At 28.7% G+C, this 16616-nt stretch overlaps 2 protein-coding genes across 2 annotated transcripts; one reads left to right on the top strand and one right to left on the bottom strand.

Annotated features, from left to right (window-relative positions):
* Positions 1–235: 235 nt before the first annotated feature.
* On the bottom strand, positions 236–1893 carry LOC114170418 (V-type proton ATPase subunit E2-like). The gene is made up of 7 exons (XM_028055894.1): positions 1800–1893; positions 1569–1700; positions 1308–1408; positions 1043–1199; positions 742–947; positions 516–619; positions 236–303 (listed from the first exon to the last, which is right to left on the bottom strand). Exons 2-7 carry the CDS (start codon positions 1668–1670, stop codon positions 236–238), a joined length of 738 nt encoding a protein of 245 aa, XP_027911695.1. The 5' UTR covers positions 1671–1700; positions 1800–1893.
* Positions 1894–4996: 3103 nt separating this feature from the next.
* Positions 4997–11455, top strand: LOC114169148 (coatomer subunit delta-like). The gene is made up of 12 exons (XM_028054186.1): positions 4997–5164; positions 6220–6273; positions 6900–6939; positions 7470–7693; positions 8544–8786; positions 8869–9043; positions 9196–9500; positions 10005–10203; positions 10286–10439; positions 10765–10827; positions 10928–11024; positions 11152–11455. The coding sequence occupies exons 2-12, from the start codon at positions 6271–6273 to the stop codon at positions 11239–11241; spliced, it is 1593 nt and encodes a 530-aa protein (XP_027909987.1). The 5' UTR covers positions 4997–5164; positions 6220–6270; the 3' UTR covers positions 11242–11455.
* The last annotated feature ends 5161 nt before the right edge of the window (positions 11456–16616 follow it).

Here is a 16616-nt window from a genome sequence, read left to right as displayed (position 1 = left end):
ATCAAAAACAGTCGTACAGAAAATAAACTAAATGCTCAAAATGATAAAATTGCGTATAACATTATTTTAAGTAAAAATTTGATCAATTTTGTTACTCTCGAAAGTATGAGTGAAATATTATTCCTTTAGTTTTGCTTATTAAAAAAAAAAAATCACAACAACAAAACAAAAGACAGGGGAATCATTTAAAACTTGGTCTAAGAGAAAAACAAAGTGAAATAACAACAAAAATGGATCACTTGATCTTCAATTTCAAACTGCAGCATGTTGTGTTCAAACTCCAGCTAACAGCATCTTCCTTATCTGCAAAAACACCAATAACAACAAGAACAAATAAATCTATATATCAAATAACTTTTTAATCGATTAAGAATTTAAATATGAGTCTAAATTCCACCTTAATTAGGAAAAAAAAATAAAATACTATATAAGAATAGAAATTCATAAATTTATTGTCTTAAATTAAAATTTTAATTGAAAAATTCAAAACAAATAAATTGAAGATTAACAAGAACATGCCTCGGGCAGTTTCTGTCGAAAAATAACATCCAACCGTGCATCGAGGGTGTTTTCCAGCACAATCTTTCCATCCTCTGAGGCCAAAACTATTCCTCCAGAGCTTTATTGATTCATTTAAGCACACACAAGAGTTAGGTTTAGTATATATAATACTATGAAAAAAAGTGCACATATGGTGTTTGTTATAATGAAAGATAGGTAACAACTAAGAAAAGAAGATACCAAAAGGGTTCAAGAGAATCCGTGGCAGCATTATTCTTAGGTGGTGGTGGGAGATAAACACGATCATCAAGGGTAATCTTAGGAGCTTGCACACTTGCTTTCTCTGAATATTCTTTTTTGGCTTCCTCTACCAAGGACTCAACTAACTTACGATCACTCTCTCTGCATCTTATTAGCACAGATGGTTCCCTCAAGCGTAGTAAACCCTAAAACATGTACAACAAAAACATGAGAAGATTTTGTGTTTTGCGCAAAAAACTAAATTTGGATGAACATTATTATATGATTATGCTTCAAATACCTGAATCATCATGTCTTTGACGAGTTTTCTGTATACTTTCTTGTCGTTTGAGATATCTGAAAGAGCCGTTCTAGCAGCGTCCTTCATGGAATTCACTGCATCATCTTGTGCTTGAAGAACTTTTATTCGGGATGCATTCAGTTGTGTTGAGTATTCACTGTTCATGAAACGAACAAGTTTTTTTGCGAACATTTTAAAAATTTTGTACGTGAAATAATTCATAATTTGTGATCAAATGCCATGAAAACGAAACGCATGAGCTTACATTTTTCTGCGAACGTCAATTTGTTTGGCTTTTCGTTCATAATCTTGCTTGATTTTTTTCTTTTCAGCTTCAAGTATTTGCAGCTTTTCAATATTGAATTCCTATAACAAATGTAATAAATCAAAATCATCAAACATTAGGATGAATCAAAAAGGACAAACAAATCGATAATTTGATAAGATCAATACTTTTAACGTCAGAAAACATCGATGTAAAAAGTATAAAAAAATGTCAAAAAAGAAGAAGAAAATGTTCATATACTTCTTCAGCAGCAACAGATATTTCATTAGCTTTCTCTTCAGCCTCTTGGCGGATGAACCTGATCATCTGCTGGATCTGCCTTGAAACATCTGCGTCCTTCATCTTTCTTTTCTTTTTGTTTTCAGATTCAACCTAGGAAGATATGTAATAAAATTTTTGATGATTTTTCAAACAAAAGAAGAAAAAAACGAGAGAGAAAGGGGAAAATGTGGTGCCTTTGTCAATTATAACCTATGTGATGAATTGTGTTCTCCAAACCCAGTTGCTGAAAGGGAAAAAGAAGTGCTACAAATATTATGTTATTCCTTGCAAAAGCAATTGGAAGTTTTTATTTAATGCATGTAACTAGGTTTTAGTCTAATTTTTGTGTTATAATAAGTAAAGTGAGAAGTTTAAAAGGAGAGGAAAAACATACAAAACTGATAATTGGAGCATTTATTTCGGTCTGTTGAGGAATTGGATCTTGAACAAATTTATCCTATCTTTGGAAATTTGAACAAGCAAAACAAGGACTAAAGAGATCAAAGAGAACAAAAGGTAATTAAATCAAGAAAAGATCCAACGATTATATTTTCACGACATTTTTTTGTCCACAAAAAAACTACTCTTTAGGAGATTGCAGGGCTACATTGTACAGACTGATAACGAAATTAGATGGGTTATCCATAAGAATTTCAATATAATTTAATCTCTAAATCAATCAAAGCACGTTTATTTATATTTATTATGGAAAATATTTTTTAACTACTAAATTTTAAAAACTTTTTCTTATAATTTTAAGTGTCATTTTTAAGTGATTTTCTATTTTTTGATTTTCTTATTTTCAATATTTCAAAACCACTTAAAAAATGTCATCTCAAGTTATAAGAGAAAGTTATCAAAATTTAGTAGTCAAAATATTATTTTTCTTTTATTATTCCTTCACTTGTTATCATGGTAATCATTTCAGAAAAAAAAATATTTATATAAAATGTAGGTGAGATTCACGGTATTTATGAAATATAGGTAAAATATGATTAAAAAATATTTCAGAAAAATGATAAATAAAAGAAAACGTAAAAGGTTGATAGTGTCTTTAATGTCATCCGTATATAACCCCATGCACTAAAAAATTCTCACAATGCAAAAAGTGATTTCCCTCGCAGTAAAATTTTGTTCGAAAAATATTTTTGACAAATTTTTTACAATGCACATATGACCGTACCTTAATGGATGAAGAAAAAGGTTTAAAATGATTTGAAAAGAGAAAAAAAAAAGTTTAACACATGCTATAAAGCAAATTATATCAAAAAAAAAAAAATTGTCAAAAATATCATAATCCAATGTCTTATACATGTGAAGTGAAATTTTGCTTCGTGATTTTGATGTTTTGGCCAGTAAAAATGGCATAATTAACAATTGTAGACATTTTGGATTTCTTTTCTAGTATTTTCTGCTTTTGAGTGGTAACCTTTTTATGGTTTTATTTTTAAAAATGTATCGAACAGTTAAAAAATATATTTATATCTAAATTGTTATTAATCTCAACTCTTAAAATAATATTGGATTAGTGGATATACCGAAATATGGTCAAAATTATCTTAAATATTTGTTAATTTATTGTCGATAAATCTTTTACAATTACATTTGTCTTCGATTTTCACTTATACTTTGACTATCAATCTGTTCACCTTACCTATGATATCTTACACCCGTTTTCGGTAAGAACGAATAGTTTAAATAACAACTTCCATCTTCTTAAGTGTTCAATCTCCTATTTCTGCACAAAAGTTGTAAAAAATAATAATTTTAACCCAAAATGATTTTACTATAATAATATAAAAAAGTATGAATATTTTAAGAAAATTTATTGCATTAGTTAAATAAACACATAAAAAGTATATGATAATATAAGTAGTCCAGACACTTGTAATAAATCCATGTTAAAAAAGTCTCTAAATTTAGTTAACTAAATTTATTTTAGTCCTTCAATATATGATAACTTAATCAATTGTGTTACATAGTATATTTTTGCTGTTGGAATTCTCCTCACATATGGATCTAACACATGTATTTTCAATGTTTTTTATAAAAACAATTGTAAAATATGTTTTAAAAAAAATTAAATAAAGAATAATGTTCTATTTGTTGTAATAATCATAATTATATTGTAATATGAATAAGACAAGTTAGAGTTTTAGAATAGTATACACTCTCGTATGTTCGTTCAGCCATCATTATGATCACTCAAGCAAATACGTCATCACACCCTACAATTTTTAGTTGGTCAATGAACAAAGTATTCATGCAATGACTAGTAGCCAAAACTATCAGATTTTCAGTTCGGACTTTACATAATTCAAAAATTCTACTAAATATATAAAGTGGTCTAATTGGTCAAAACTAAACTTTAGTTCATTTCTTGTGTCTAACGTGAACTATTTTTTTTTCATAAATAATAAGAACTTGAATCAATATGATTCAATTGAAATATTATAAGTTTTAATTATTAAAGTATACAATAAGACTCATCTAAAATTATCATGTATACAATTATATATTGTCGTCATGTTACATTCACATCTAAAACATCTACCATAAGATATTACAAAAAATTTAACTAGTTTCTTTTACTATTGGAATTTATTTACTCAAGTTTAATCTCTCAACTATACTACTATTACAAATTAAATATCGTTCATAAAAAATTCATGTCAAATATTTTAGCACATCTAATAAAGATTCATCTTGGTCTTTAAAATACTATATGCAAAATTCCTAGTTCTTATACATGCAAAACCAAATTAATAAAAGAGACAATTAGAAACCTATTTTAAAACCAAATGTAATCAAACAAACTTACTTTATTATCTACCCCAACCCATAAAACGAGAACAAAATTTTCAAAAGTATAAATAGAAGATAAAAAAATAAAATTAAAATTTTTAACTTATTTTTTCTATTTAAAAACTTATACTTCAATAATAAAAATATTAATATTTTATCTCAATTACATTAGTTTTACTCTTAAACAATTAACTGATCTTCATGACACAATTTGTTCCAGACAAATTAGATTTAAAAATATAAAAAAAAGTTAGAATTTTGATCTCTCTAAGAATTAATTCGCGACTATCTTATTTTGCATCGGAAAGATTTTAATTGTTGTCGTCAATTATTATTATGTTTCTCTTATACAATTAACGAGATCATGATGATAATTTGATGAAAGAGACAATTATTGATATTCTTTTAATGAATATAGGACTCATTATTTCATTATTTTTTTTTTTACTTTTTTGATCACCATAAAAAAAAATAGACACACACGTATTTTCACTAGTTTAAACAAAGAAAACAAAATTGTGACCAAGTTCACTAATAATTCAATTTTGAAAAATAAATAAAATTTATTAAAAAGCGGAAACCATTCTCCTACACGACAGAGAAGCGAGCGAAAAGATGAATTTACGAAATCTATAAATTCTTGAGCCGGGCGAAATGAAAATGTTTATTTGATTTGGTTCCGTTTCATTTCCGATCATAACTATAAGCCTTGCTACCAGTTTTCGTAATCACTCTCAGTTGCACGGTGCTCATAGATCCAGCGCCAGCAGGTAACATTGTGTTCTTATTTCTTGCACATTTCGTTCTTCCTAATGTTTCGTCTCGCTTTAGTTTTCGTGTGCGATAATTTCTAACTTCTGTGTTTTGGTTCGTTAAAAGAGATCCATCTGCACTTAACCTTGTATCATTTTGGTTCTAATTATGCGTGTTTGGGAATGTAGCCATTTTGATAGGATCAGGACGTAGATATAGGCTGCATGAGATTCGAGTCGTTGTTGATTAGATTTAGACTCCGCCGCATGGAATGTCTTATGTCGCTGTGTTTGGTTGCGTAGCTTTAGATTCAACAGAGTCAATTCGAAATGCCGTGAAACCGGGCGATTTCCTTTTATGTGGTTGTGTTTTTAGCTACTTTTGTTCCCCTGGGATGATAAACAATGAATTCTCAAGGCGGTGTTCCAAGGGTGTCTGATGTCAATTACGTTAGTGTACTATAAGAAAGAACTATGGCGCTAACTTCTCAATAAGTTATAAACTTACACAGGTTAAAAGACAACTTGTGGAGAATATGATGAGATATCTTCTGCAAATCAACTTCTATGGAAGTTAGTTTTAACTTTTTGGAAAAACTAATTTTACCTTTCTTCCTACAAATGCACGACTTGCGCCTGTGTAATAGCCGCCCTTTTATGAATGAGTTTATGTTGAACTTTTGAAATTACAGCATTTGTTGATATTTTTCACCTAATAGACTTGAACCTTGATCATTTACACTGTTTCATTTTTTTGTTGAGTGTCACTGTGTCAGCAGCATAAGTGTTGGTATATAGGTGGATTTTTCTTTTAAATAATAATTTCTTGAGTTGATTGATTTTCATTTTTTGGTTAATAACTTGATGTGCCTGATTTCAAAAGCCCAAAGATATGCAAGGGTTGATTTTAGGCCTGTGGGAATTTTGGCCTTTACAGGCTTTTTGATTTTGCAAACTTTTTCAACAATGACCGGAATAAGCTAGGGGTGTTCATATTGACTACTATAATTGTATACTTGCATCAGGATCTGGCGGCTAGCGGCTGCTAACAACATCATGGATTTATTTTGCAGATTCAATTTGACACTGGAAACACTCCCTCATCTCAAAGATAAAGTGAAAAGATGGTAACACTTTTGTCTCCTTACAGTCCCCTGGTTAAATATTGAAGGACTTGCTTGATTTGCTTGACTATTTAACATTAATTATTTAATTTTTCTTCAACTAAATTCTTTGAATTGTCACTTCTTTTACTTCTTATAATATATTTTCTTTGTAGCTACTCCAATTTGTTATACATCTAGTTTTAAATCATGATCTCGAACTACAGTCCGAAGGAGCCTCCTAATATATATTTTTATTTGCTTTGAAATTGAAATCTTGTATAAATATGTCCTCTGCATCCTCTGGTAACATTCAAGTTTGAATTTGCTTCAAGATTACTCGTAATTTTGGATCTTCTATGTGTGTTGTTTTTCCTTCTTTTCATATCAATTCTAGCTATATTGCTTTGAATGTTTAATTTAATCCTTAATTAATGTTGGCCTTGACTGTCTGATCAATTTGCGTGTCAATGGCCAATTGGTGTTACTAAAATGCGGGGTTGGGATTAGATTTAGACAGGTCACATGTTCAGTCCCTTCTGTAACTGAAAGAAGTACTATTTTTTGACTAAGGGAAATGGTATTCTCTCTTTCGATCTATTCTTGACTTTCTTTATGATCAATTAAATTTTGTTTTACTTGTTGATCAGGTTGTCCTTGCTGCATCCATTGTGAGCAAATCTGGAAAAGGTGCGTTTTCCGTGGCTTTCTACCCAAGTCCCTGAACTTTTCCTTTGAAAGAATAGTTGGCTTCTTCCTTTTTAGTAATCTGAACCTGAAAAACAGGCTATATGGTCTTAGGAACTAAAAAGCATATACATAAGTTTGATATGTGGGAATCTACTCTCAATACCATATCTTTTGATCTACTCCCAATAATATATGTTGTATACTCCTATTGTTAAATTTTGGACACATAATTTACAATTTTTAGTCTTTGTTTTCTTGTATCTGTAATCTATCTTCCCGTTACTCTCCGTCAGCAACATAAATGGAGGTAGGAAATCTTTTTCTACTTAATAACTCAAAATGTTCAATTGTGAATGTTACTCAAATATTATATCTTATCAATTGGCCCATTATTTAATATTATCAAATTCAAGATTAATTTTTAGTTTGTTCTGCAAAGCTTAATTTGCATCGCTTACAATGTTGAAAAACAGAATGGATTCAACATCTATGCTCTTTTTTACCAACGCACCATTTTGTGTTGTTTGCAGTGCTAGTTTCTAGACAGTTTGTGGACATGTCTCGTATCAGAATTGAGGGTCTTCTAGCAGCATTTCCCAAATTGGTAGGCACCGGAAAGCAGCACACATTTTTTGAGACGGAGAACGTACGCTATGTTTACCAGCCAATAGAAGCACTCTATCTACTTATTATAACAAACAAAAGTAGCAACATACTGGAAGATTTGTCAACTCTCAGACTCCTCTCCAGACTTGTATCCTTTTTTGATGCTTTATGTTTAATGTATTATGCCATTAGCTCAATTTTCTTTCAATTGCTTGGTTTTGTCTTGCCCTGAATTTAGAATTTGTTTTGTGCCTTTTCTACTCATTTTGATTTTCTTTTAGGGTTTTAAAGGTACAATCAATCAATGTAGGATTTTCTTAAACATGGCATTTAGTATGTTAATTTTTATAGGATGGTTCAGGATTGATCAATTGGTTAGTACTGCAAGTTTAGGATCTTCTTAAACTTTATCGGTCAGATTTGGAGCCATTTAATATCTATATATTTTTTTGCCAAAATATTGTGCTTATAGTTATAAGACTTATTATGTTTAAAATCCTTCACTAATTTACGTATTTTCGATTTAGTTACTTATTTATTTATTTATTGAGTACTTTAGTTTTTTAATTTTTTCGTTAACTAAGTGATATAGTTATTATCTTGTTCCGTCATCTTACTTGTTTATCTTCACGTGTTAAGAAAACATGTTGAATAATAACATCGTTATGCTCTTCATGTCTTACCTGTCATCACCTAGATTGACCTAGAGGATATTGTCTTTACCACTATTGATGTAGGCGTCGATGATGGTCTCTTTTTCAATGAAAACAATAAAAGTTACTTGTTATTTTACATTAATTGTATTGTCGTTTTATATTAACTACAAGATCTCACATTTCTTAACACATGCACATGAAAAAAATAGAAGATCACAAACAAAGGGTAAAATGACAACCACGTTCTCCTCTTAAATAGAGGCTCTACTAAAGTATCCAAATTTATAAGAGACTTAAAAGTTCAAGAATAGTTATAATTAGTTCATTCCTTAATACTTTTAGGTGCCTGAATATTCTTACTCCCTCGATGAAGAGGGTATTTGCGAACATGCATTTGAGTTGATTTTTGCATTTGATGAAGTCATCTCTCTTGGGCACAAGGAAAATGTGACTGTTGCACAAGTTAAGCACTACTGTGAGATGGAGAGTCATGAAGAAAAACTGCACAAACTAGTTATGCAGAGCAAAATCAATGAAACTAAGGATGTTATGAAGCGGAAAGCTAGTGAGATTGATAAAAGCAAGGTATGCTTGGAGGGACTATGTTACATTGTTTTATATCCTGGGAGTGACATTATTTGTTCAAATTAATGTATGTTTTCTCCAGGTTGAAAAGAACAAAGGAGAGAAAGGGGGATTTGGTCCCTCACAGGCACTAGGCTCTGGAAAAATTGAAAATAGCCTTAGTGATTTGAGCATATCTAGCAGCGGAACTGCTTTTGGAAGTGGCTCTGGTCTCGGATTTAGTTCTGATGTTGATTCCTTTCCTACCAAGTCTAAAGGTTTGGTCTTCATGGATTTTCATGAAATCTTCTAGAATGCTTCTAATAATGACCGGAAAGGGCATCGCAACATGTTGCATCCCGGCTGTGGTTTATTCTATATCCAAATTAAGATGTTCATGTATGTACTTGTGTATTATTCCCATCCTTAGGTCGTCCTACATCATCTGCTACTGCTCCACCAAAAGGTCTTGGAATGAAGCTTGGTAAATCCCAAAAGACAAAACAGTTTTTGGAATCATTGAAAGCAGAAGGTGAGGTCTTTCTTGAAGATGTTCAACCAAAACCTGGCCTGTCTCAGGCAGCTGCCCCACCACCTACGGATCCCATCACTTTAACTGTTGAAGAAAAACTAAATGTGACACTAAAACGAGACGGTGGAATCGGTAATTTTGATGTTCAAGGCACAATGTCCCTCCAAATTCTCAGCAAAGAGGATGGACACATTCAAGTTCAGGTATCACATTCTCACTATCTCTTTCTACCTCGACGTGTCTCCAGTGAGCTTCTGATTTTCATAACTTTTGGTGTGCCTTAGTAACTTGAACGATCTTTTCGTGAACAACCATCAACTAATACAGTTGGATTACAATATATCAGTTTTAGTCTTCTTGCATGAAAAAAACTCACAGTTATGAATGAAGCATGATGACATCATGATAACTAGGACAAAAGGAAGGGATCAGATATAACTCAGTTACGCACAAAGGATGAAATGATGTGGAAGATACTGGCGGTTAAAATTCCTGCAGGATGATATTAGTGCTGCTTCAGTAGTTTGATTAATATGAAGTATTTTTGTGCTTTCGATATGTCATGTATAGTTGATGTTTAACTGAAAACAATTTTCGTCAGCATGTATTGTTAGGGTTTCTTGCTTGAGACGGTTTTTAATTCAAATATCAATTCTAGAGGACAATTAAAATTATGAGCACTTGCGTACTGTGCCATGTTTTTACAGGTCCAGACTGGTGACAATCAAGCCATCATTTTCAAGACACACCCCAACATGAATAAAGATTTATTTTCCAATGAAAATATACTAGGCCTAAAGGATCCCAATAGACCTTTCCCCACTGGTCAAACTGGTGGTTCTGAAGGTGTGGGTCTTTTAAAGTGGAGAATGCAAAGCACTGATGAATCAATGGTACCGCTGACAAGTGGGTTTACAACTGCTGCTCATATGGTTCACTATTTTGTATTTGTATTAACTCATTAATAACTTAACGATGCCTATTGCAGTCAACTGCTGGCCCTCTACTTCTGGAAACAATACTTATGTCAGCATCGAGTATGAGGCTTCCTCAATGTTTGATTTGCGGGATGTTATGATTTCAGTACCTCTTCCATCTCTTCGGGAAGCACCATCTGTTAACCAGATTGATGGGGAATGGAGGTGTGGGATTTGTTTCTTTACTTTTTTCCCTCTGAATAAATATTAGGGCCAAATTTTTGTGGTTTGCATTGGACATTGCTGCAAATGAGCCGGTTTATATTAAAATCGATGTGTTATGTTAACGGATGGCAATCTTTGAAATGCTGACCGTATTTGGATGAATTAGAAAGCTTCACAGAATCAACTCTGCTCCTCTCCCCTCCCAAGATCATCATCAGTTGATGACTTAGTTAGCAAGCATACATATTATTTATGTTGTGAAATTATTTCATTTCACTGTTTCTTTCTTTCTCTCTCATAATCCCCTATAAAATTGGTTTTACAGGTATGATTCCAGGAATTCCCTTTTAGAGTGGACTATCCTTATGATTGATAATTCAAACCGCAGGTATGTTAAATCTTGGATGATCTTTTTAAGAGTTGACATGCAGTATTTACTATTATGTTAAATTTTTGAACTTGTTTTGTCTGACGTAATACAATTTCAGTGGATCAATGGAATTTGTTGTTCCGCAAGCTGATCCATCAGCATTCTTCCCCATTTACATTCATTTTACAGCAACAGATACATTTAGCAAACTGAAGGTTCGTTTGGATTTCAGTTTCTTTTTTTATTTAACTTATGGTCATGGATGTACAGTACCATCTAAATGATGAGTCGAAGTTAAATCTGAATGGGAGCTTAAACTTATGCATTCGCTTCTCTTTGTAGGTCACCAACACCATACCGCTAAAGGGTGGTAATCCTCCAAAGTTTTTTCAGAGGACACAGTTGATCACAGAAAACTACATGGTTGTGTGATTCATCTTCTCCATCTTGAGGTTGAGCCATGACAGTTTTGCTTTTACCTTTGCTATTCTTTTACCAAAGGGTTTTCCTTCACCACGTTGCATCATTTCTTAAATTCGAGTCACAATCAAATATAGGATTTTGTACTGTTATAATTAAAAATATTATCTCCAATTTTAAGTAATAATATTTATGAGAAAAAAATAAATCGAACTAATTTAATAAATTGAACATGAGGGTTATGGAATTTAGAGAAATTATATTATTTTTTTAATCAAGTGATTAAGCTCATTTTAATCTTTGAGAAACTTTGATCATTTGATTTTATTATTTTCTGTTACAAGTGTTTCTAGAAATCTTTATTTAAATGGGATGTATACGTGATTTTCAAAGTAGTTACTATAAAAAAAAAAACCAGTAATCTATACCTATATGCCAAATTATTATTGGATGGTAATATATTTTTTATATTATTATTGGATTTATATTCATATTAACTAGGAACTCACTTAAATTAAATGGCCGTTGTTTATGAGTAACAAAAAAAATTGTGTTCTCAAATGTGTAGCTTGACTTGATTGTGTTTTCGCAGACTGATACTAACACAGCAATTGACATCGAAAAAGCTTTCACTCTATTTTTTTTTTACAGATATAAAATTTTACTTTTTTTAGAACCATTTTATCCCAGATTGTTAAATGGTAGTTATTGTATCAAAGAATTTTTTCCATAAAAAATATTAGTCATTGAAAACAGCAAAGTAATGAGTCAAATTCACTAAATATGTATACTGTGACTTAACAACTTCTAATTTATTATAATTAATTTTTACGTCAATAAGAAAAGAGATTTGAATAATAGAATATTTTAGAGAATATATTCAGACATTTCGGTCTTACACAGACCCAACTCTATTATTTATTTGATTTAAATCAGAGAGATGAAGAGCAGTATACGAATACAATGGGAAGTACTACACTTCCACTCCACTGGGCCTACATTCAATTTTGGAAGGAGTAAAATGAGGGTAGTTTCTTTCTATACTCCTCATGTAGAAAACTTTCTATTTTACTTTTTTTCAGATTGTCTAATTTAAAAAATATTTTTTGTTTTTTAAATTGTGCAATCTTAAAAGGTATTTCTTCTCTTAAAATAAGCTTTATGGATTACATAATTCAAAAACTTTAAGATTATATAATTTAAAAAGCTTTTAGATTATATAATTAAAAATCATTTTTATTTATAAGTTACATAATAAAATAATAATAAAATAATAGTTTCTTTATATAAAAGTGCATGAAAAGCCTTATGGAGATTCAGAAAGAAATTGCCTAAATTGAGTTACTTTTTGAAGTAGATTTGGAATTGGAGCCCAACCTTTATTAAAAATTATTAACCTACTCTATCACTCATATTCAACAAACTAAATATAATTATTTTTATTTGCAATTATTGGACTGGTTGAACAAGATGGGTAATTGTGTTAAATATGAACTATTACTTTGTTTGCCACATTTATTCTCTTGAAGATAAGATTTTGAATTTTATTATTTTTTAATTTTTTGTAACTGTACCTTTTCTCCTCAAACAAAGGTCTCGATTCACCAAACCTAAATCACCTAATGGACCATCTCAACTTAGCTATTATCTTTTCGTTTCCATTTTTTAGAAAATAAAAAATGGTAGCAAAAACATTTTTCTTTTTCGTTCAATAAAATGCTCATCAACTTTGATTAATAATAATAGTACGTCAATTGCATTCTTTTTTAACATGATTTCTAGAAGACAAAAAATAAAAAGTATTAATTATTAATATTTTTAATAGGTAGAGTTAAACTCAGAAGCTCTTTACTTCTTTGTCATTATTTTTAAAATTTAAAATTTACAATTCAATTTTATATCTTTAAAACGGAAAGCTAAATCCACAATTTTTTTTAAATCTTTTCTAATTTTATCACTAAAAAAAATTGATAATAAGAACTTTATGTATAGGAAAATTTTCACTATTAAATTTTAATAATTTTTTCTTACAATCTTAAATGTCATGTTTTAAGTAATTTTTTATTTTTTCATTTTCAATATTTCAAAATTACTTATGTAAGAGAAAATTATCGAAATTTAATAGTCAAAATAATATCATTGTTCTATATCCTATATATTTGGTTTTTGTGTAGAGAAGAAACAACCTATATTTTGGACACTACAACTTGGTAGAAGCTAGAAGAGACGCTACTACATTACAAAGTTATGTAGCCTTTTCTTTTCTAATTTAACTACCACACAAACTTGTACAACCTCATTTCACATTCAATCAATTCGCACCATAAAAATTAATTTAAACCTTTACCCTCCCTAAGCTTTTCCCTTTCCCTTCTACCAAAAGTATCTTTCACAACACAATGCGAATCTTTAATAAGAACCTATTTAACATAAAATACAATGCTAATTCTGTAGATTTTATTCAGCATTTTAGATTGAGTATTACATAATCATTTATTCTTCTTCACTTTTATTATTATTTTTATTACAAAATGAGATTAGGTCTCAGACATTTTATAAAATTAATTTATTTTAAATAAAAATTATTTTCATCTTTATTTTAGTTATAGTCAATATAAAATCATTAACTCACTCTTTCACGTTTTCGTGTTTGAGACTGCATATTTATAAGTGGTTTAATAATAAATAATTTAATAAATTGTATTAAAATAAACTCTGATATCATATTAATCACAAGTTTAAGCTTGCTATACACAATTTTAAGTAAATATAAAAAATATTTAATTTAAATATAATTTTACGACGTAAAGGATTGAAAGGAACATAATATTTATATTAAATCATTTATACAAATAATCAATTTAAGAGGAAACTAATGTATTATATCTAGTTTATTTGAAATATGCTCTTTGTAATTTTTTTTTATTGCACATCCACTCTTAATAAACCTTTATTTAAAAGTTTCTTTTTATTCTTATTTAAGTCATTGTCACTTTATTCACAAGGAATAGCTATGACAATGAAGTCCATCTGTTTAAAATCCTTTCTCAAAACAAATATAAAAAATTCTCTCTAAATTAATTTAAAAGCAGTGCAAAACTATCCATTTTTTTACAATATAGTTTTTTAAAATTGATTTTAAAATCGATCCAAGAAAATTCTAAAATAATGAATTTAAAATGGATGTTTTTCTAGTGTCGTTTTTCTTCTTCTTTTAGAGAACCTTCTTAATGCTCAATTCATAGTTTGGTTTAGATTCTTCAATCAAATATTTCCATATTTGTATCCCATTTTATTGCGGTCGCTATGTGCACCCACTCAAAAAGAAAAACTTTATAAAAATTGCTTTTAATTTTTCCCTTTACCGTGAGTAAGAAAAGTGAAACATTATAATTAATCCCTATTAGTTTTAATATAATCCAGCTTGTTAATTAAGTGAAACAAATGAAAAGTCATAATGATATACTAGATAAACATAGAGTTATCACGTCTGTGTTTACGTATTACTTTATATGTGAATAATAATATGTTAGAAAGTGATAATAGTGTAATGTTATTAAATTAATATATAAGATAAATTTATATTTATTAAAAATAAAGTGAAATGAATAGAAAAATTAATTGTTGATGAATAAAAAAAAAAGAAAAAAAGATAAACAGTTTTATAGAAAATAAGTAAAAATAACTGTTAATTTTAAAAAATTTAATAAATAATTATATTGTAAATAATAGAATTGGCATTATAAAATATGGACACAAAAGAATGAATCTTCTTTATATATTATTATAGATAATTAGGATAAAGCTGCAATAAAATTGGGGTGTTTAAAATTAACTACGAAGAGAATAGAAGAAAAAGTATACTCTATTTATTCTTAATTTAGTTTAAAGTATATCATGATTTTATTTCACTAAAGTCACGAGTAAATATATTGTTACTTACTTCAAAATCAAACTAACTAAAAAAAAAACTTTTTTATTTTTTATTTAATAATAATAATACTAATTTTTATCGCCATTCAAAGTGTATGGTAAGATAGTTAAGTTTTGCAATAATTATTTCAAAATTATATTTGATATATATGCCTGCTCATAATTTTTTTTTCTTGAGATTGTATACAATTTCATTTGTTTTTTGTCAATAGGTAATTTTCCGTTTTAAAATGTTTATTATGCACGGGAAAAAGTATCCCATTTAGTTTCACTGTTACCTAAATAAATATTTTAAAACAGAAAATAAAGTAAACAAATCATAACATTTCAAACCAAACATACTCTTACTTTTTTCCATAGAAAAAAATATGAGATGTTTTTAGTTATAGTGTTGTGTGTTTATGAATTATAGAAATTCATGAGACTTTACTATAAATTAAAATTTTAAATCTACAATGACTTTGATACTAAGTGATGTAATACCATATTCTATACATATGTTACGTGCTAAATCGATATATAAACTCTACTATTTTTTATATAGACGAAATATACATTAATTATACAATAATTGATGTAAAATATTAAAAATACTCAATATAAAAAATTTCTTTACTATTAGTGAAAATAATTCTTAGCTTATTGTTAATTATATAATTCTCCTCTATAACAATATTTTTGTCATCAATTTTTCATCTTTTTTCTAAAAAGAAAATATGCTTGTAACTTTCTATAAGAAAAAAAATGATAAATATTCTTGTTGAACGCTTGACTTTTTAAAGGAACGTATTTGAAAAAAAAATAAAAAATACTGACACTCAAGTCAATTTATCATTACTAAATGTTATTTAATGTGTTCTATATGTAAAATGTAAAATGTGAATTTATTTATAAAGTCTTAATGGACCCATGAGTCTAGATTACCATAATTTTGTTTCTTTCTAATAAGTTTTTAATTTGTTTATTAAGGATACAATTTTATGTAAAATATATTTGTTATCTTTTTTACTGTTTCAATATATTTTTAAAATATCTCTAGATATGTAATTTAAGCTTAAATTAATCTACAAAAATTAGATTGTATTGTAAAGTTGCACCCATTTTATATATTATAAATTGATTTTATCATTAGTCGAACTTTGCTAAAATAAGTTTCAATCCATAATTTTAAAAAGTGGACTTTAAACTAATTTATAAAGTGAATTTTACATCTATTTTTTATATTATAAATTGACCTTATCACTAATTGATATGAAATTTATAAAAATATATATTTCATGATTTTTTTTAATAATTTGTCTCGAGTTAACTCATTATAGTGCAATATATTGAAAATCATCTTAAACATAGATTACAAGGTCATCTTATCTTAATTGTATGATCTTATTGTAAATTTCTTTACTATCGATAACACAATTATATAATATTGTATATTTTATCTTCATTATTTGTTA

The sequence above is a fragment of the Vigna unguiculata genome, chromosome 11 (assembly GCF_004118075.2).
Source record: "Vigna unguiculata cultivar IT97K-499-35 chromosome 11, ASM411807v1, whole genome shotgun sequence".
In the NCBI taxonomy this organism is placed as follows: Eukaryota; Viridiplantae; Streptophyta; class Magnoliopsida; order Fabales; family Fabaceae; genus Vigna; species Vigna unguiculata.
This window is presented reverse-complemented; position numbering and strand designations above follow the sequence as displayed.